Here is a 20573-nt window from a genome sequence, read left to right on the forward strand (position 1 = left end):
TAACTTCATAATTATCTAATAGAAAAACAGATATTTGAAAATTTTCGGTCAACATTAAATTTAGTGCACTGAATTAATTTACCAGTAACATTAAATTTAGAATGCATTATTTGCTGGTATATTTAACATGACTTCCTTCAAGCCTATCTACACAAAATCAACCGTTTATCACATCTTTCTGTTTCAGTTGCAAGTATCATTAAAATACATCTCAGTTGGCCATGTCTTCCTAGAATTCAGTTTGAACTTTCTATTGATAACTGATGGCTTGATAGTACATCTACATCATACAATGTAATACAGTACACGCAATATGTTCCACTATTGAAAGGTGTAATTGATATGTTGTGAACTGTTTATGTAAACTTTGATAATGAATCCATTAGATAGGGTTTCAAGGACACCTGACTGCATGTACCGCTATGTGTAAACAAACAGAGTAATTCCAAACAAGGACGTCTACACAAGTACCGGTACCTTGAAGCCCTTATATATTGAATTTTAAGTTTTTTGGAAATCAAGCAATATCTTAAAAGCTAATAAGCATTGATCAATATAAATATGTATCAAAGTTTAAACACTTCTCCAAATCAATATCACACAAAATATCATTATGTAACAAAATTTTGAATTGACACATTTAATCCTCATAGTACATGTCTTTAAATAGTTCACAAAATTTAACACGACATGAGCATGCACTTCAAACCAGGAAAAGAAACTGAGGGCATATATATTACAAATATAATCCAGCTGAAGGGAAGTGCCTTAACAATTCAAAATAATAAGTCAATCACCATATTGTGAAATTTCTCTGTGTAAATAATTTACATGACGTATCATTGGAACATATATTGTCATCCTATGTATAATGGTCTTTAATAGTTCAACCACTTTTGCACAGTGCTGCCTGTGTAAACTAGCTGTAATGTTAAAATTTCATTAAATAAATTTTAAGATTTTAATCTCATATTCAATAATTATTGTATATCAATTAATAAAATTCTCATTCCTTAATAACATTAGATAAAAAAAAATATGCTTTAACACATTAAAATAACATAATATTGCAACAACTTTTTCATAAACAACCATTTGTGCACACACCAAAGCATGATAAAATCATGCACACTGAGCTTTTCCATCAGAATAGTGTAATCTGAAGTGAACAAAGATTGAATCCCCTTTGGTAAATTATATAGGGGTAAGCGTTTGACCAGCCAAATGGGAGTACAACCATCAAACTGTGGGCTCTGCTCACCTGATCAAGGTTATACCAATATTTACATACATGTACATTCAGATTCAAACATCACATTATAAAACCACCCTGCCTAATAACTATGATCCAAATAAATTTTAAGCACGAGTTCATTGTGAAAATGATATAGCCATGTGAGATATCATACTAGGGTATTATTAATTAATTTTTATTAATTAATTATTATTAATTTGATAATCTGACATGTAAATCCTGTTATCTAAATTAATGATTCTGACAAAACAACACTGACCATTATTTCAGTACTGAAAACAACATTTCAGGATAATATTAAAATTCAAGAAATGATTAATTTGTTCTCACACAACTGATCAAAACATTTACAATAAATCTGACTAATATTGAAACTTACAACTATTATATTATACACATACTACAGCTGTACTCTCTCAGTCCATCTGAACTGATTATTTAGGCTAATCTATTCCAATTTCACGAATTATTATAATGACAAACTAACATTTGACAAGTTTGAATGAAAATATTTATATATATGCTTTTAATCATTTAAACGCATTATTATATACCTGAAAACTTCAACTAAAATTCCTTGGAAGTTTTTAGATGACAGACAGGAGTGGAAAAACTGAAAATACTGCCTGTACGCATGCTCTGGGTGCAAACCACTTCCTAAAAGAGGAGGTAACTGCAACTGCAACTCTTCAGCACAAGAAGATAAAAATGTTGTGATGGCGCAAAATGTAAACAGTTATAAAATAGTAGTTACATTTTGTTAGAAATTTTTGGCTAGAAAAATTATGTTTTAGAACAGTAGCAATTTGTGGTTCATGTTAACAAATTAAGAAACCTTAGAAGAACAAAAACGGTATTGTCATTATATTTGACCAACTATAATCATGAATTATATAAAACCTTGAGATCTTAGTAGAAGAACTGGAGTTTTTGCAACATGGGGAAAGTAAAAAAGACACCCATTAAGGTAATTGTCGATTTTTCTAGGTTTTTTTCTATCACTTTTGGTTTGTGCATGTAATTTTAGCTGTTAATATCTGACTGATTTAAAAAATACAGAACTCTTGTGTCATTTAAATTTATATTCCACAGGATGAAAAGCAACAGAAGATTTCAAGCTTTTTCCAGGTATGATAGTGATGTTTCACTTTTAAACTTAAAAAGTATAAGTATACAGTAGAATATTGAAAATTAATCAATGGTCAGACTGGTTTGATCACCGCATGGCGCCAGGTAGCTCAATTGGTAGAGTACTTGACTGAAGATTCAGGGGCCTGCGTTCAAATTTATGTATTAATTATTTGTCATTATTTCTCCAAACCTGTAACAATTGTGATACACATATATAAGTTATATATATAATTTTATTTTTTGAAAATGCAGGGTGTATTTTCCTTTAATTCCTAAAACTTACTGTACTATAACTTTCAGCAGGGTGGTACCAAGAATATAAAACCATCAAACAGTGAACTGTTCACGACACTTGGGACAAAGTCATCTTCAGTAGCTTCCAATTTATCTCTTAAGAAGAAGCAGTCCACAGAATCTCTTGCAACTGCTGAAAAATCCAATATACTTCATAATACTTGTAATCCACCCTCTACATGTGTGAATAGTAGAATATCTGAAGCACTCGAAGGAGAACAGATAGATGACAAAGTGTCCTGTAAGGAGCCAATAGTCATTCCTGAAACACAATTATTTAAAAGCCCTGCTGGATATCAGCAAAAAGATAAAAAGTTTGACTCTCTCAGTGATTGTGAAGAAATCATTATTCCTGATACTCCAGAGGATTCCAAGGTAGAGGCCAAAGGAAAGAAAATTTTTGGGAGGAGCTTCTTAACATCTTCAGCAGCTGTTGGAAAAAAACCTGGTTTAACAAAAGCAGAAATCATTCAGAAGAAAAGACTTTCAAGAGCTCGCAAGAGTTTAGTTTCTATATCTCTGAACAGTCCTCTTAATGTGGCTGTCAAAGAAAGTGAGGGAAATTCAAAAGCAGATGTGAAAGGGGAAATGAAAGAAGAAGAAGCAGTTTTGATAGATGATTTGGAGGAACAAGGGCCAGTAGTTGATCTTGAAGCTTATTTTGATGAGGAAGCCTCCAAGGTGGAAAATGAATCATGTACCAAAACAAAAATCAAGGAATGTTCACAGGAAGAAGCTGTTGAAGAAATGGAAGAGGAAAATATTGAAAGTGATGTAGAGAATATTTGTGACTCAAGTTTAAACCCAGCAGATGCAGAGACACCTACTAAAATGTATGAATCTTCCATCAAGAGAATGTCAAAGACAGGGGAATCCCCTGATGCTAAAAGACTTCCTGCTGAGGAAGATTCCGTAAATGGTAACGATAGCCTAGCTACAGCTAATAAGGAAAGTGTTAAAAGGAATTTGAGTAGTTTTAAAGTAAATGAAAAAAGGAAGAAAATCAAACCCAAAGTATCAGCTGTAAACAATTACCAGCTAACGATGAGAGTACATCGAAAGAATGACAGGGAAAATGTGAGTACAGTGAATGATGATGTATTGGGAGAACTGCTGGGAGAGCTGGACTCCAAGTCAAATTCAGATTCTCTGACAGTTATTGACCAAAATACCCCTTTAACAACTCTGAAGCTAAAGAGTAGAAAATCCCTCTCCAAGAGTTTGAACAAAAATCCAGTGGTAATGAAACCAGCAGAAATTTCTGAACATGAACAGAAACTATTTCAGTCCTTAGACAAAGAAGTCCATAAAGAGTTTTCTGCTCCAATGGAAGTCGGTGCTTCTGATGGAAATGAATCAAAATCGATGCCTTGTACATCACTGTCAATGAAGCTTAAGTCTTCGTTAAGTACATGTAAAACGGTACAAGGTACAGACAGAGATGTGGACATTGAGATGGTTGGAACTCCACCTGTGAATTCTGAGATATTGCCATCTGCTACACAGAACATTAAGGAGTTTGCTTCTCAGCAACCAAAGGTTCCTCCACTGGTGGAAGATATAGAAGAGTTCCACTCTCAGATGGACGACAGTCTTTGTGATGGCTTAGATGCTTTGTCACCATTTAAAGTGAATGACAAGTCTTCTGTGTAAGTTCATTGTTCACAAATTCTGAAACAGTATTTAGTAGAAAAAAATAGCCCAAGCTTACAGAGTAGCAATTGTTTTTTTTAGGGGGTGGGTGGGTAAAGGGGGTTTTTGGTGAATATTCTCAATGAAATTCTGTCATCATTTCATTTGGGGAAAAATACTAGTTTATGATATATACTGAATAATGTTTAGAATAAAATTATATGTATATGTTTTATCAAAGTTTTTCTTTATTTTCTTTATACAGAATGAAACCTGCAGATGCTGAAATTCCAGTCTGCCATAGATATGGAAGATACTCTGTTGTGAAGAAACATTATGAAAAGTAAGCTCTGTGCATTTACATGACTACATGTAAACTACAACATAACTTTTATTGGGAGTAATTGAAAATTTGATTTAGCGGTAGTTTTATGTATGTCTCTGTCTCTCTGAATCTAATTAAATGTATTCATATTTACTTTTTGGTAGCCATGAAATAACACTAGAAGTCAAGGCATTTGGATCAGAAGAAATGAAGACTTGTGTGTTGTGTGGATTTTGGTAGGTTTTGCCCTCAAAACTATGAAGCATACATGTAAATGTGCTATATTATACATTCCTATAATATAAAAGTCATAGCATGCACCAAATTACAAAAAGACCCCTCTTCATATGACTTATACTTTTACTACTGGTATTTAAATTTGAAAAATACTACCGTACTTGCATTTAAGAATGCTCTCCATCTAAAATGCCTTATCACAAAGCTGTTTTGCAGTAGATGTATTACTCTTTTTGGTCTTACAGCATCAAATTGATTTAGAAATGCTTGAATGCTGCAAACTGTTTATGCTAAGGTTAGGGTAAAATTTTGTTTAAATGAAAACATTAAAAAAACCCACTTGAAATCCAGATATTTATCATTCTACTTGAGATTAATATTTTTATTTCCCAATGCAGGTCAGACACCCAGATAGAAGAAGGGGATACTGTCCACATCCTGGGAATGTTTGATGGCAGTGGACTCTGTAGGATATCTGACAAAGATGGCTTTATCGTCGTGAACCCTGACCTCTTGTTGTCAGGAACAACGGTGGTCTCTAGTTTATTCTGCATGAGGAAGTGAGTTTCTCTACTACCGGTACTATCTCTGCATTAAAATGAATGCCATCTTAAAACTGTTGATACACATCAAAAATATTATACTTAATTTTTGAAAATTGTCATAAAGGAAAATTTTAGAGAAAAAATATGTAACTTGTCTATTGTACATTTATTTTCTTTATTTTGATAAATTATGTCTTTTATTTCAGGTCAATCTTGAATGACAAATTTAAGGTACGCTAACATTCAACTAGAGATATAATGTGTATAGCACTCGGTTTTCCAAAAATTAGATTAAAAGATAAATTGAAAAGTTGGATCAAAGTTGTACACCCCCATACATTCTGATAAATATAGTTACATATACAGTATTTGGTACATATTCTCAAATGAACAATTGAGAGACATGTATTTGTAGATGTATCAAACAGAGTTGAAGGATAGAAAATCAATTCTAAACAAATATGTTCATGTATTTGTGTCATATTTTTTTAAATTTTAATGTAAGGCCCCAGGACCATAAACTAAGAATAGACTGAAGTAAAACAAAAATGGACATTTTTTATTAACTTGAGTCTCAAATTTGAAATACTGGTAGTTACTCTATTGTATTAACAAACCCACATCTTTGAGCTATTGAAATTATCAAATTAAAACTGTGAGTGAAGTCTACTTTAAGTATTACAGTATTCTGCTCTTGACCAGGCACAGCGTCACCAACTCTCCTCAAGTCTGAGTACTGACCTCAAATTTTTGCACTTTTCTTTAAAAGATTTGAGTTGAGGAATGATTAATTTGGTGACTGTGGAACCAGGTCTTACAAACTTTAGTAACATGTTCAAATGATATGAAGTTTTTTTTTTCAGGGTTGTGACAAAGGAAATATCCAGATGTTATATGGCAGCATCATCCATTCTGTATTCCAGCAGGTGCTTCTTTTGATCTTTTTATTGGGGAGGGGCATTGGGATGAGTAGGGGCATTTTAATATTCATAAAGGGTTTTCATTCTACAATGAAATTGAATTTTAAAGACCAAAAATTTGTAACTATAGTTTATACATCAAAAGGTTTTAAGAAGACAGATATTTGAAGAAAACCAAATAGTCACAGAGGCAGAAAGCACAATGAAACAGAGCAAATATATACATGACATGTAAGTATGTAAGCTTACTTTTACTGTTCTTGTTAAATAATGCACAAATATGAGATCTGCACATTATTTGATCTCCTTACAAAAGATCAACGGTATATGCGTATTCAGATTTAGACCTATTTGATACTGTAAATCCATTTGCATATACCTTTTCTCTGATATTCAATCTTTGTTGTACTGAATATTCATATGAACTGGATTCTCTATGCATGGCAGTCACTTTGGTGTCAGTGTGATAAATTTACTAATTTGATAGAAAAAATATGATAAAGGAATAAATGAACACGATCATGTATCAAAAAATTAAACATTGTGCATGAATGTGTATGTTTTATCTGTGTTATAAACCATATGTACCAGTTCACATATTTAGAACATTTCTCTACAGGTATGGTAATGGGGTTACAGACCTGCAAGTGATGGAGGAAATCAAGAAATATGTCCCTCCCCTACAGGCCTGGCTGCAGAAACACACACAGTACACCCAGAGCATGATGGGAGGTCAAAGGTGAACTAATTCTTGAAATAAAAATGGAAATTAAATTTTTTCTGATTGTAGTATGGTTTCATTTTGGTTTTCTTCTGTGAGTGCAAATATTTGTGTTTTGATTCAATAATAGATACATATATAATATTTTGTCTGAATCAGTTACTTTCCGGTATATACCGGGAATGAAGATTGAAACACTTCACCACAATTATTTTTTTAAGCTTGAAATGATATACATTCACTGAAATTTATTAAATAGAAGCATCAGGATTTTTTTCTTTATTGCACAAATTTTATGACATTATTTTTAGTAAAACTGGAAGCAACATTACAATTACTGCAGTGAAAGACATTGAAGAAAATATTTGGTCTCCAAGGTAAAGTATAAGAAGAAAATTGTTCTGCTAAAAAGATTTTACATCTATATAATTATTTAGTTGTGTTTGCTTTGTATGATAATGAAATAATGTGAATACATTCTGTTTTAGATTTGGGGTAAAAGGCAAAATTGACTTGACAGTGGATGTCAAGGTAACCTAAGTTTTACAATACTGCGTACATTTTTGATTAAGTAAATTTGAGATTTCAACATTCTATCAAAATATTGGTTTACGCAAACTACTCGGTGTGTTGAAAATTAATTTGAATTTGCCTTGTCTAAAATTCAGCCACTGACAATTAGGGCAAAAGAGGTGAAAATAAAAATGGGGGGGGGGGGGATATCCATCTATGCAGTACTAGTATACTAGTATAACAACCAAATAAGAGATGTTCAATATACATTACTTTGAACATTTGGCAATACATTGCTAAACAACAACTTATGTTATCCAATGAAAAATATGACTGTATGTACTGTAATTGTAAAATTGTAAACAAAAAAAATGAATTGATGATTGTTGCATTTAGCTCAACAAGAACCAAAGAGGTACAGTGCCTCTGGAACTGAAGACAGGAAGGGCTACCTTTTCCATGGAGCACAAAGGCCAGGTACAGAGATATTTGTTATACAGACTACCTAATTTGATACTGCTTATCAGTGATTGTTATTATTGTAAAATCATTTACCGGAAAATTAATTTAGCCAATTTCATGGATTATTGAAAATTGACATGAATGTACATGACAGTTTTATTTGATTGATAGATAATTTTCTTGGTTGATTTAGAATTTGAACTTTTTGTTATGAACATCCTGCTATTATTTGGGGGAACAAATTAAATGGCACATTGTAACCCCCCCCCCCCCCCCCCCATCCACTGAAATCCAATCCACTTTAAAATTTACTGATCCAAAAGTACCAGTAATTGTCCATCTACATCATATAAATATATAAAACCCCATCATCCAGATTCTTTGATTGACCAACTGTACATGTACATTGTACCTTGCTTGTTTTAGAGGTAACTAATAACTCTCAGAGAAATAAGTCTCTGACCTTTAAATGTTTCTGAAAATTTTTTTAAAACATAAGTCTATTTTTCTTTTAATTAATAACCCTTTAGGAAGTAAGACTTGTTCTAATAAACAGAATCTATGTTGGATTTTCTTCTGATTCTTGTGGACAGGTGACCTTGTACAGCATGATGAGTTCTGACAGACGACCAGATCCAGGGCAGGGCCTGCTACTGTACCTCAAGCAGCCGGAGATGAAAATGATCGAGGTGGATCACCTCAACAAACGGGGTGGGTGTACAAAACAGTAGAGTCTTTTTAAAATCAATTACTGTACTACATTCCATTATCCTCTTCATGACCCCGAGGGTGCAAGAGGTTTTAATCAAGGTCAAAGATCAAACCCATGTCAATTTCACTGGAAGCTTAAATATAAATTTCATTTCAGTTTTTATTTGGGTTAGAATACCTTGTCTATATAAAATATTTAGAGTGCTTCGTAGATATATTCTTTGGATGCAGAACTAAGTACTTTTATGGAAGAATGTGTGCATGTAATTTGATTTTGTGATTTGAAGGCATCATCAACCTAAGAAATGAGATGGCTTACTACCTGAGTCAACAGATCAGGGGAGTGACCAGTGAAGATGGTCATGTGACCTACAGCCTAGGGAGACTCCCGGAGCCAATCAACAACCCCCGGGCCTGTGGCAAGTGTCCTCAGCTCCTCAATTGTGCCCTCTATCAAAAGTATGAGTTTTATCTGAATTTGAGTTCTGTGCTGTCTATTCCAGAATACAATTTATAGGAGGTTGGACGAACCTTTTAATTAGAGCCCCGCTCTTCGGGCATTATATAGTGATCAGTCTGTCAGTCCATCCATCTGTCTGTCCATCTGTTAGTTCTTTCATCCATCTGTCCATCCAAAATCATTTTCTGGGGCATATCTTCCCTCCCTTTTGCCCAATTTGGCTCATACGTAACCTATAGAGTGCCTTTGGGTAAAGGGTGTGCAGTGATCTTAAACCAAGTTTCTAGGTCTAAGGTTAAGGTCATAGCAGAATTAACTGAAAAATCATTGTCTGGATCATATGTTCTCTTTCCCGTTTCAATCTGGCTCATACTTCATCCATGGAGTGCCTTTGGTCAAAGGCTGTGCAGTGACCTTGACCCTTGACATAAGAAGGCCATTCAGCCTTCTTAAGTCAAGGGTCAAGGTTCTATAAGACCATGCAAAAAAAATTCTGAACATATTTTATCTCCCCTTCAACCTATCTGGAATCATCCCTTACAAACAGAGCTTTTTGGTAAAGGCTTTGCAGCAACCTTAAACCAAGTTTTAAGGTCAAATGTGAAGGTCATAGATGACCTTTTCAAAATCCAGTTTTAGACCACAAATTATTTCCCACTGGCTCGTATTACACATCAAAAAGCCTGTTGGAAAGGTCAATAAGCTTGACTCAAAGTTCTTTGTCAACCTGAAAATTTCTAAGTCAAAGATTTTTGCTAATTAATATCCTCTTAATTGCTTTTATCCTATTTTCTATTATTTAAGCAGGACACTTTGAGATGGTCACCATCTAAAGGATGCCTAGTTTAACAATTTTTAGAGAGATTTTGTTAGGGGTAAATAATTGTGTCTAGATATGGGGTTTGCCATGAATTTTATTAAAATATTTGATGCCTTTATCAACTGAAAAAATGTTTGCTTGATATCTTGGGTCTTTTGCAATTTTTTTAATGCTACATGTAACATGTATATTACATTTCTATTATTATTGGTAATGAGCGTATCATTTTAAAATTATTTTTAAATCTGATTTGTTTGGTAGGAATGTAGAGAATAGAACGCTGTCAGAGGGACACACCATGCAGAAGTTGGTCCCTGATACCCTGGGACACTTGTCCCCCTCCCACATGGACTACTTCCTCCACTGGTGCTTGCTGCTGGACCTTGAGAACAAATCGGGTCGGAAGTCAGGGGGTCTACAGGAGATCTGGTGCCTGACTGGACCAGAGAGGTAACAAATGTATTACTGGGTCAGATTATTTGCTCATACTCTAAACCAACTTTTATTCGAGTGCGAGAAATTTTCGCGAGGTTCGCGAGAGCCTTGATGTTGCGAATATTTCTCGCCATGAACCAGTCTCTATCGTATGGTTGTTATAACAAAATACAGGTCTGGATAAGTCATTAGTCTGCATTAGTCATCGTGAACCAGTTTAATGGAAGTAAATTGCGAAATAAAGTCGCCACGAATAAATGTTGGTTTACAGTATATGTAGTGTTAAACTTATTGTTCTTGAATGTGATACATTTGTGTAGTGCATGAGAATTGGCTTGCTATAATTGGTTGGTAGAGTGCTGGATCTGTAAGGCAGAGGAGCTGGGACATATTGTTTGGAATCATTTGAAGAAAAAAAGACTTAAATTGAATAGTTTTTGCCATTTTTAATTAAGTTTGTTGGTTGTCAACATGTACTGTTCCTTTGTGATTTCAAAAAGAGGTGAAAGGATGGAAAATTTAGATTGTATTTTCAGAACCTTGTATTAAGACTTGTGGGTTTTTTCATAAAAAAAATGGTTTAATACTTCTTTTTACAGAAAACAATTAAACAGAAGTTTTAAAGTTGATGCATGCACTACATTTACAGAATCTATTATGACAAATTTACCTCGTCTTTCAGAGAGAAGAAAGGTGACTGTCTGAGTCGTCTAACAGTGTTACCTCACAAAACAGAGAACATTCAGGATCAGGAATCGGTCTTTATCCACTTCCACAGAGACACAGGGTACCTGTTGTTTTGTTTTGTGCAAATCAGAACAGAATAGAAAATGTTTTTTTGCTTTCCAGACTATCACAAATTTTGCCAGCACTTTTTATTGAAAATACAAAAAGCAGTATTGTAAAAGCTAAACCACCTATTCCTGAAAATACATTTATTTTTTCTTGTTTCTCATTCAGCCCAAACTTTCCCTCTTTGAGCTCTGTTGGACTACTGAAACATGACTATGTGATAGTGACTGCAGAGAATTCTGAGTTTATTGCAGTATGTGCTGGCAGTATTACAGATATTTCAGAGGAAGAGGTTGTCTTGTTGACAGAAAGGTACTTGAATACATGTATATACCAAAACTCTGTGAGCTCTAATAATAGACCATATTTCCATTTTTTTTTTTTGGGGGGGGGGGGGATTGCTTCAATGAAAAAAGGAAGTAGATTACATAAATCAGTTACTTTTCTATTAAGATTATACCCATGAACAAATTTTACGTTCAGTGAAATCAATTTTTCTAGTGAAACTTAGGGTTTTTTTGTCAGTAAATGTAAAAATTTCTATAAATACATTTACATATATTTGTTTACATTTTCAGCTTTCAAACTGGAAATTTTTGGTATATCATAAACTTTTTTAGGGGAAATTTTAATCATTAATAATGGAACTTTAAAAAGTGTAAAAGTACAAATATTTATGACTAATGTTTTCTTGTATCCTAGTTTCTTTTTGGCAAATCATGCTATACATTATCTGCATCAGTCAGACATGAGGATGTTTCCATGTTTGATTCTCTCCTTTCCAGAGAAAGCTTACAGAGGCTGACAAGTTTGAAGTCTCACCTCTTCCGATTGGACAGATACGACAGTTACAGTACCTCAGGCATATTCTATTCCAACTTGTCTCGGTTGCTTTCTGATGAGCCCGTCAGGTATGCAAGACTTCTGTAATACCCTGATCTTTCTTCACATATCCACTCCACCATTATATACATGTATACTGTATATGTATTAAGAACTTGAGACTTTTCAAAAAACCATTTATGATCATTTTTCTGTTATACTGTACACTACTCTTTCTTTCAGCTGCAGATTGCGGGAACTTTTGATTGAGAAAAAGAAACCGGAGTTTGTTTTGAAAATGTCAAAGGGAGAAATAGAAAAAGGTATTATTACTCAGAATTCTGAATTACATGTATAAACAAATGATTAATAAATTATATTTCATTTTCTCTCTTCTTATTCTTTTTATTTCAGTCAAAGAGGCTTTCAAGCGATTAAACAAACCGCAAAAGACTGCTATATTAAAGGTACAGTTTGGATGAATTTTTTTCTATAAACAAAACATCAAGTTGGACATAAAATCAAAATAAAGATTACCAGGTATTAGAATATATTGCATATAAAGTGAATTAAACAAATAAATTTATTATTGCAGGTTCTCATGAGCAAGGACTATGTTCTTATTAAAGGATACCCTGGAACAGGTATGAAAAGATATTTATTGAGCTTTGTTCATTTCATTTATAATTAATTGAGGAACATGTTGAATATGAAGCTCAATCGTTTGTTTGTAATTCTTTGTTTTTACTTAACAGTAGATTTTTTAAAAAAAATATAAACAATATTTTGGGCATGCTGCTCTTTCCATGCTCATTTATCTTCTTTTTGCAACATCATCTATTTTCAAAGTGTTATTGATTTGTTTGGACATAATAAAGAGGTTGAGATTTCAAACGTGTACGGGTACGTGTACGTGAACTAGGGGAATCACCTAAATTCTTCGCATATTACGTCATCAGTTTTTGTGACGACATGGTTTCTACACGTTCTCTAAACTTGTAGAGTGTCGTCTACACGTAAGTACAAACGTGTAGCTTTTTACAATAAATAAAATCTTATTGATGAGTGAATGTATTCTTGTGATACATTATATAGCCCCTTAAGCTTCATTTGCATAAAAATTGATAAGAAATTTACCATTTATTTGGAATTAACTAAATAAATTCATGTCACAAATCTGCGTCGATTTACGTACACATTTATATCCTACAAGTTAAGAAATCTCAACTGATAAATTACAAAAACGTGTACGTGTACGTGTAGTTTTAACACACGTACGCGTACCCGTACACGTTTAAAATCTCAACCTCTCTAATGTCACAAGGTGTGTTTGGTGGTTTGATTGACAGGTAAAACCTCCACCATCGTGGCTCTGGTCAAGGTCCTGACCTTGCTAGGTCACTCTGTGTTACTGACCAGCTATACCCACTCTGCAGTAGACAACATCCTCCTGAAACTCATCAAGGTAAGAGTTGTTGGGGGAGGGGGGGGGCAAAAGTGAGGAATTATGGTAAGAGTAGGGGAAAGGAATACCTGGAAAAACTTACACTTTATATGTTTTGGGGAATCATTATCAACCTAATGGTACAACTCCTCTACGATCATTCTAAAAATAATTTAGATTTAACAGATAGATAATATACATACAAAAAATATGGGTATATCTGTAAATTTTATTTGAAGAATTTTGTTAACTTTTGTAGGAGAAAGTGAATTTTGTCCGTCTTGGACGAACAAGTAAAATCCATTCCCAAGTGCAACCCTATGGAGCAGAGAAACTTACTGAAAACATCAGTAATGTTGCAGATCTGAGAGAATTTTACAGCTCACAGGTGTGTATCAGCAGAATATGTAGGGTTTGTAAACAAGTGTATACCTAAATAAATGTTATAAAATTTAGCTTCCTGCAAACTTTTAAGTTATAGGTAAAAAGTAAATGAATGTTTCATTTTTTTAGGTTCAAGATATAAGAATAGTGAGATTGATTACTATTTATGAGAGGCATAACATTTATAAATATACATTTGTCTCTTCTGTAGAGAGTTGTGGCCACAACTGCACTAGGAATGACCCATCCTGTGTTCACACAGAGGCGGTTTGACGTCTGTATCATGGACGAGGCCTCACAGATCCTACAGCCCGCCTCCCTGGGGCCTCTGTTTAACACCCACAAGTTTGTTTTAGTGGGGGATCCCAAACAGCTTCCACCCGTGGTACAGAGTAAAGAAGCCAGGTTAGAATCTGTACAACAAAATACTTGACCATGGCAAAGATAAGCAATGTTTTCCAGATAAACTTGTATACATATGTACAATACATCTTTAAAGCTGAGTTCATGTTATTTTTTAGATACTTTTACTTACACATTTTAAAGAACAGTGTAAAATAAACGTTTAAAAATTCCATGTGGCAATCAAAACAAGCATTTAAAGGAAACTTCAAGGGACAATGAAAAAAATTCAGTTACTAAGATTTAGCTTTGTTTGAGAAGAAACCAATTTTGAAAACATTTTTTTCTGTTATTTCACACAGAGGGCTTGGTATGGACGAGAGCCTCTTTCTGAGGTTAGAGAATGGACCCGCCACGTTTGAGTTGAATCTACAATACAGGATGAACAGGTACATGTATCATTTTAAGATTATTTTGTCTTTACCAACCAATCTGAAAAATACTTACCGGTAATTGAATTTTATTTTCAAAACAGTCATACGATGTTTCATTTGTTTTTGCATTATCTTATAATGTATCTGGGATTTTTTTTTTCAGGGATATCATGTATTTAAGTAATACACTCGTCTATAATGGATGTCTGAAGTGTGGGAATGAAAGTGTTGCCAATAACAGATTAAAGTGGGCCAAAGATGGTCAGCTAGAAAAGGTATTTGTTCATTGAAAACACACATCATTTATAGAAGATCGGAATCAAGTGGGAGGAAACTTTAGGGAATAGAGATTTTCCCCATTCAGGAAAACTGTTTTGATTTTTAGCAAGTCATTTTGCATTGAAATTAGATACACACATTTTTTTTGTCTTAAATGTACTGGTACACATTTAACATCAGTATCAAATAACCATTTTTCAGGTGTTTGAGGAGTACTCTTGGATGACCAGTGTTCTCTGTGATGATCCATATAAGGCCGCCTTATTTCTGGACACAGAAAAGGTAAACAGTTCTCTTGGACCAAGTTTTGATAACCTACATTTAAAATATTATTACTGCAAATTTGATATGTGAAAATTTTGTACTGTGTCCTATTATTTCTAAAAAAAAATTTCATGAACTCGAAAATTTGGCTCATATAAATAGCCAGTCCATAATACATGTATTAAGTATTGTAGATTTCTAATCAAATGTGAGGAATTAGTATCCGCTATTATCGCAAAAAGCACATCTCATAAATATAAAAAATCTCACATTTTTTCTGGACAGATGTAAAAAATTACAACTTTGATAAAAATTTGGCATTTGCAATTTTATATTATCACGATTTAATTCAAAATGAATTATGTATAAAAAATCTACAGTAATTCTCTTTTGATAATTTTCTAGGTTCCTGCAAAAGAAGAGAGGGACAGCTCAGGTTTAATAAAAAATGTGATTGAAGCACAAATAGTGAAATGTCTGGTCAAGTCTTTCATCGAGGTAAGTTTTCATGCCATGGTGACCTACCTACATTCTTATAAAAACACATTTCATTAGAGTTATTGAAACAAGAGGATGAGATACAAGTGGTAAGGAGTTATTTTTTTATCTCTTTGATTAGATCGGTGTCACGGAGAATGATGTGGGGGTGATTGCACCGTATAGAAAGCAGGTGACTGTAATTCGTGACCTTTTGACCTGTAACCCAGGGGTCGAAGTTAATACAGTTGACCAGTACCAAGGTCGAGACAAGGACATCATCATTATATCACTGACCAGAAGTTTTACCTCAGCCAAAGATGCAGAAACAAAGGTGCATTTATGGAAAACAATGAACTTAACACATTATCTGAACTAATGAAATATTTAAACATGTAATGTTACTTTTTATAGAAAGAAAATGGACAGCAAATGTTGTACTTTAGATAATGAACAATATTTTTAGTTGAATGAATCTCAATCATTTGTTGGTGTTTGTAGTTATGTTTGGTAACAATAATGATTTCTGTACTTGCTTCATGATCTCCCTTAGATACCCATGTCCAATCTTGCATACCTGGTATGTTCATTCACTGTATGTGAGATTGACCATGGGTTTAGAATGACAATTCAAGATATGTTTTTCTAATTGTTTTTGTTTCTTTATTTTACCCCCAGTCAGGAGAGCTGCTGAAGGACATTAGAAGACTGAATGTGGCTTTGACTAGAGCCAAGAAAATGCTGATTTTAGTCGGACATATTAACTCCTTAAAGAGTTATCCTCCTTTACAGTCAGTGATCGAAATTCTGCAAGAGAAAAACTCTGTATCCTTTTATGTTATATAAATATTTCAGATCTAAATTGATATACAAATCTTTGAAAAAAAAATTTGAGCCTCTTGGGTTTTTTTCAGGGGGGGGGGGGGTTATGTCGTGATGAAATATTGAAAGGGGGCATTGTAAAGCTAATATATTCTCTCTGTATATTTATACATGTATTATATAAAATGTTAACCTTGACTTTCTTCAGATTGTTGGTCTACCTCATGAAGCCCATTTGTCTTTCACCAAATAAAAAGTGCTCAGTTTTAGTGCCAAATTTCATTTTTCTGTACATTTTATAGTAAATAATTGATAATCTCATCTCATTGCATCAAATGTGCATTTTGAGCATGCATTTCATGAAATAAAAGGTAATAAATGCACTTCTAATTACTGGTTATTATTTAATTTTTTACTGAGAAGAGAGAGAGAGAGAGAGAGATTCTTTACTATAAACATCAGTACCTGTACTTTTTATCCACACAATTCATATTCGTGCAATCAAGTAGCTTTATATTGGCACAATCAAAGTATTACCGGTATATTTAAACAATAAATGCTTCCTTGGTGATTTATTGCGGGTATGAAGGTAGCTGAAAAAATATATAACATCTGTGAACGAGTTCTGATGTTTTTTGTATTGCAATGATGATACTTCAGGAGATTTTCCTGCGTGCATACAAAATTAAATGAAGGCCCGGTGCTCCAAGATGTCCATTGACGTCAACGTTTTTTACTTATTTTTGAAGCGTTGTTCGTCCAAATTTGGCGATAAAACGGTCAGAAATTCTTCAATTAATTTGAAACTTTCACAAAATGACCTTCATAAATTATTGTGATGTCTTATGAAATATCTTTTATTTATATGTAATCATTAAACGGTACATTTTCCTAATAAGAAAAAATACGCACAAAATATAAAGAGTTAAAAAAACGGACATGCTCCGTATAGCATATCTTATCAAAATAATAAAGCTGTATATTTTTACATTGCGTTTAAAACAAACAAATCTTTAGATATTTCTTAGAAAATATATAAAGATTAAATCTGAAAAGTTTCGCTGGTATCATGTGTACAGTCCGCTCACAATTGAACTTATCTGCGAACTTTTCTAACGACCCTCGTATATAGAATATACAATGTTAAATGGTGTTTTATTTTATTCTATCAAGGCCGACTATGCGTGAATTATTTCGTGATCGAGTAAAATTTTTAGCTGCACTGAAAGCACTAGCAATGCGATATGTAATAAAATTAAATTATTACATTTCGCGTTATTGCATTTTACTTTGGTCTCGACGCAAAATGCAACCATGCAAATGTAATAATGAGAATTCATTTTATTTTGAATTGTTAACTACAATTTTCGCTGGCACAAGCTGTAAGAACTGACGTTAGTTTTTAAAAAGTTTTAGATAATTTAATATTTGAAAGAGTTGGCCCTTTCTTTTATTTTATGGACTGGTGCCAAGAAGAGAACTTTCGTCTTTTACTCTATTTACACTGTATAATGGATAATATAAAGAGAGATTAAGAGTAGCATATCGGTTTATAAAAAGTAAATGCTATCTTAGGTAGTTCATATGTGGGCAATCAATGATTATTGAGAAACAGGGGAAATTCTATCATTGCTTACTTACTAAATGTAATAAAATGTAATGTAATAAAATATGTAGATATAATAGTTCATCCAACACCATTGTACATCTTTACCTGTACGTGCTAACTTGTACATGTACATGTACATGTATATAAAAATTCTACAAAGTCATTGCGTTTATTAAATTTGTAAAAAATAAAATTATTGTATCTATATAAATTATCTTAAAAAACATTGAAGTATATATAGAAAATGCAAAAATGTACGGAGGGATGGTATTCTAGAACAAGATATGATAGACAAGAATTGTAACAGAAAACCTTTACGCCATTGATCAGGATTTATAACAGACGATGGTATAATGTAGGTAAAGGGCAAATGTCACTTCAGTTATACCTAGCGGCAATATGTCACACACACTTATCACCATATGGAATTGCGACGTGGCGATCGTACAGAAAATATTTTGAAAATTTTCTCTTTCTTTTTTTCTTTTCTTTTTTAAAAATAAAATTGCTAAAACATTATGGACACCTAACAAATTGAAATATTATACACGTATTTTCAAGAATAAAAAAAATATCGATAGTTACTATAGTAACTTTATAAGGAGATTCTGTCGCTTTGATAATCGACTGGGAGTTGTGGCGTGCTCCTGTAATCCAGCTACTTGGAGGTCAGGGTTGGTGGACGGTTTGAGGGCGGGGGTCCTGCTCTCCGGCGACCTATGTCGATCGGGCGTCCGCACTAAGCAGGGCATCAATATGGTCAGCTCGGGGGAGCCCAGGCTCACCAGGTTGTCTAAGGAGGGACGTACAGGCCCAGGGTGGTGACACAGCAGGCAGAAGTCCCCGTGTTCTGCAGTAGTGGGATCGCGCCCGTGAATAGGCACCGGTTGGCAGCCCGTCCAATACAATTGAACCCAATTCTTTTTTTCACATTTTGTTTTGTAATTTTAAATTTTTTTTTTTGGCGTAACCCCCCCCCCCCCTTTTTTTTTATTTTTTTCATTCTTTAAGATAAAAATAAGTTTGGCGAAGTATAATTTTCACTTTTACACGTTAACAACACTTTGATAAAATACAGTAACCTGCTGAATTAGAAAAATGCATCCAACTGCGCTCGTGCATGTGTTTCAAAGCCTTTAAAAAGAGTAGTGGGGCTGAAAGTCAATGAAAATTTGATGTAAACCCGTAATTTATAAATGCATTTACCTTCCAGTGATCATTTCACTTTCAGCAAAATAGGTAATTATTGGGGATACACATTTCAAAGTGTAAATGCATTCAAAATTTAATTTAGCATAAAAATCAATTTTATTTTTATGTAAATTCACATGAGGTCTGCGTTGTATATTTCCTTTAAATCCGACTGGTTCTTAATCAAAATGACGCAGATGGTAATTTTTGCGAACCGCTTATTCCTCGAGTATGGAGATAGGAGAAAAGGACGTAATTACGATATTTTTTCTCGGAATTACGAGATATAAATATTTTTGTTATATGACGCTAATTCGTCTTTCGTGTAAATCAAGCATATCACTGGTAGTAAATATCCCCTTCAAAGACACGAACTAAATCAGATTATTGAATATTTACCGTAAAAATTATTGCATATTTACCGTAAACGTCGAAGTGTCCTTCACAAACATTAAGATTATTTGAAAGAAAAAATATGTCATGCACAAGTTTTGTCATGTACTAATTTTGTTGTAAAGGATTCAAGGATAAATATTTTTAAACTTGGCAATAAAGTAAATAAGGTAAAACTAGTAAACTCTCTGTTCAGTTGGTTAAAAATCACTATTGCTTCTCTTAAAAACTAAAAACTAACTTTAAAATCAAAAATTATCTTACCTTCTCAAAATTGGGTTCCTGCATAAATACCAACATTTATATTTCGCGACGATTTATTGTCTTGCGCACTATAAAAGTTGGTGTGTGGACTTATTTAAAAGAAACAATTGAATATTTATGAAAAGGAAAATCTCAGCGTGTATGCTTTTTAAAAAAATGCATATAGATATATACAAGTTGTAAACTATCTATTTGCGTAAACGATTTAAAAAAATTATATGCATAAATTTGATATACATTGTAATAGTAAAAGAATTTATCAAAATAGAAGTGAATAGGAACGTTCATGATCAGTATTTGTAACAGACGATGTTATCAAGAGAAAGGTAAAGGTCACTGCAGTGCTTGGTTATTATACCTAGCGGCAATATGTCTTACACACCATATGGAATTGCAACGTGGCGATCGTACAGAAAATATTTTTTAGATTTTATATATATATATATATATATATATATATATATATATATATATATATATATATATATATATATACACACAAAAACGTTAAATATGTACGAACCTGACATATTTTCTAAACTTCATTTTATTTTTTAAAAGCAAGAAAATGAAATATTGATATATATTTATGTAT

At 33.2% G+C, this 20573-nt stretch overlaps 2 protein-coding genes across 24 annotated transcripts in view; one reads left to right on the forward strand and one right to left on the reverse strand.

Annotated features, from left to right (window-relative positions):
• Positions 1–1924, reverse strand: part of LOC105332649 (CAP-Gly domain-containing linker protein 1) — a 40776-nt gene extending 38852 nt beyond the window's left edge. For 16 of the 22 annotated variants that reach the window (XM_034482236.2, XM_020069078.3, XM_034482239.2 and 13 more), the window contains exon 1: positions 1810–1923. The gene's annotated coding sequence lies outside the window, so the exon portion shown is untranslated. Of the gene's footprint in view, positions 1–1809 lie in introns of all 22 variants that reach the window. The other 6 variants (XM_066078924.1, XM_066078908.1, XM_066078921.1 and 3 more) reach the window with 4 other exon arrangements.
• LOC105332648 (DNA replication ATP-dependent helicase/nuclease DNA2) lies at positions 1907–16899 on the forward strand. Of its 2 annotated transcripts, none has more exons than XM_034482212.2 (32): positions 1907–2222; positions 2348–2383; positions 2690–4329; positions 4578–4655; positions 4802–4873; positions 5273–5434; positions 5626–5650; positions 6283–6345; positions 6485–6570; positions 6959–7078; positions 7372–7437; positions 7549–7591; positions 7970–8050; positions 8629–8746; positions 9034–9205; positions 10288–10476; positions 11144–11248; positions 11422–11565; positions 12039–12164; positions 12319–12398; positions 12490–12542; positions 12671–12719; positions 13425–13540; positions 13779–13907; positions 14115–14308; positions 14608–14694; positions 14843–14954; positions 15160–15240; positions 15628–15720; positions 15842–16033; positions 16378–16524; positions 16730–16899. In XM_034482212.2, the coding sequence occupies exons 1-32, from the start codon at positions 2193–2195 to the stop codon at positions 16772–16774; spliced, it is 4734 nt and encodes a 1577-aa protein (XP_034338103.1). In that variant the 5' UTR covers positions 1907–2192; the 3' UTR covers positions 16775–16899. The 2 variants fall into 2 exon arrangements, with proteins under 2 accessions (XP_034338103.1, XP_034338102.1); XM_034482211.2 differs by having other exon boundaries at positions 2687–4329; positions 16730–16898.
• The last annotated feature ends 3674 nt before the right edge of the window (positions 16900–20573 follow it).

This window comes from Magallana gigas, chromosome 3 (assembly GCF_963853765.1).
Source record: "Magallana gigas chromosome 3, xbMagGiga1.1, whole genome shotgun sequence".
In the NCBI taxonomy this organism is placed as follows: domain Eukaryota; kingdom Metazoa; phylum Mollusca; class Bivalvia; order Ostreida; family Ostreidae; genus Magallana; species Magallana gigas.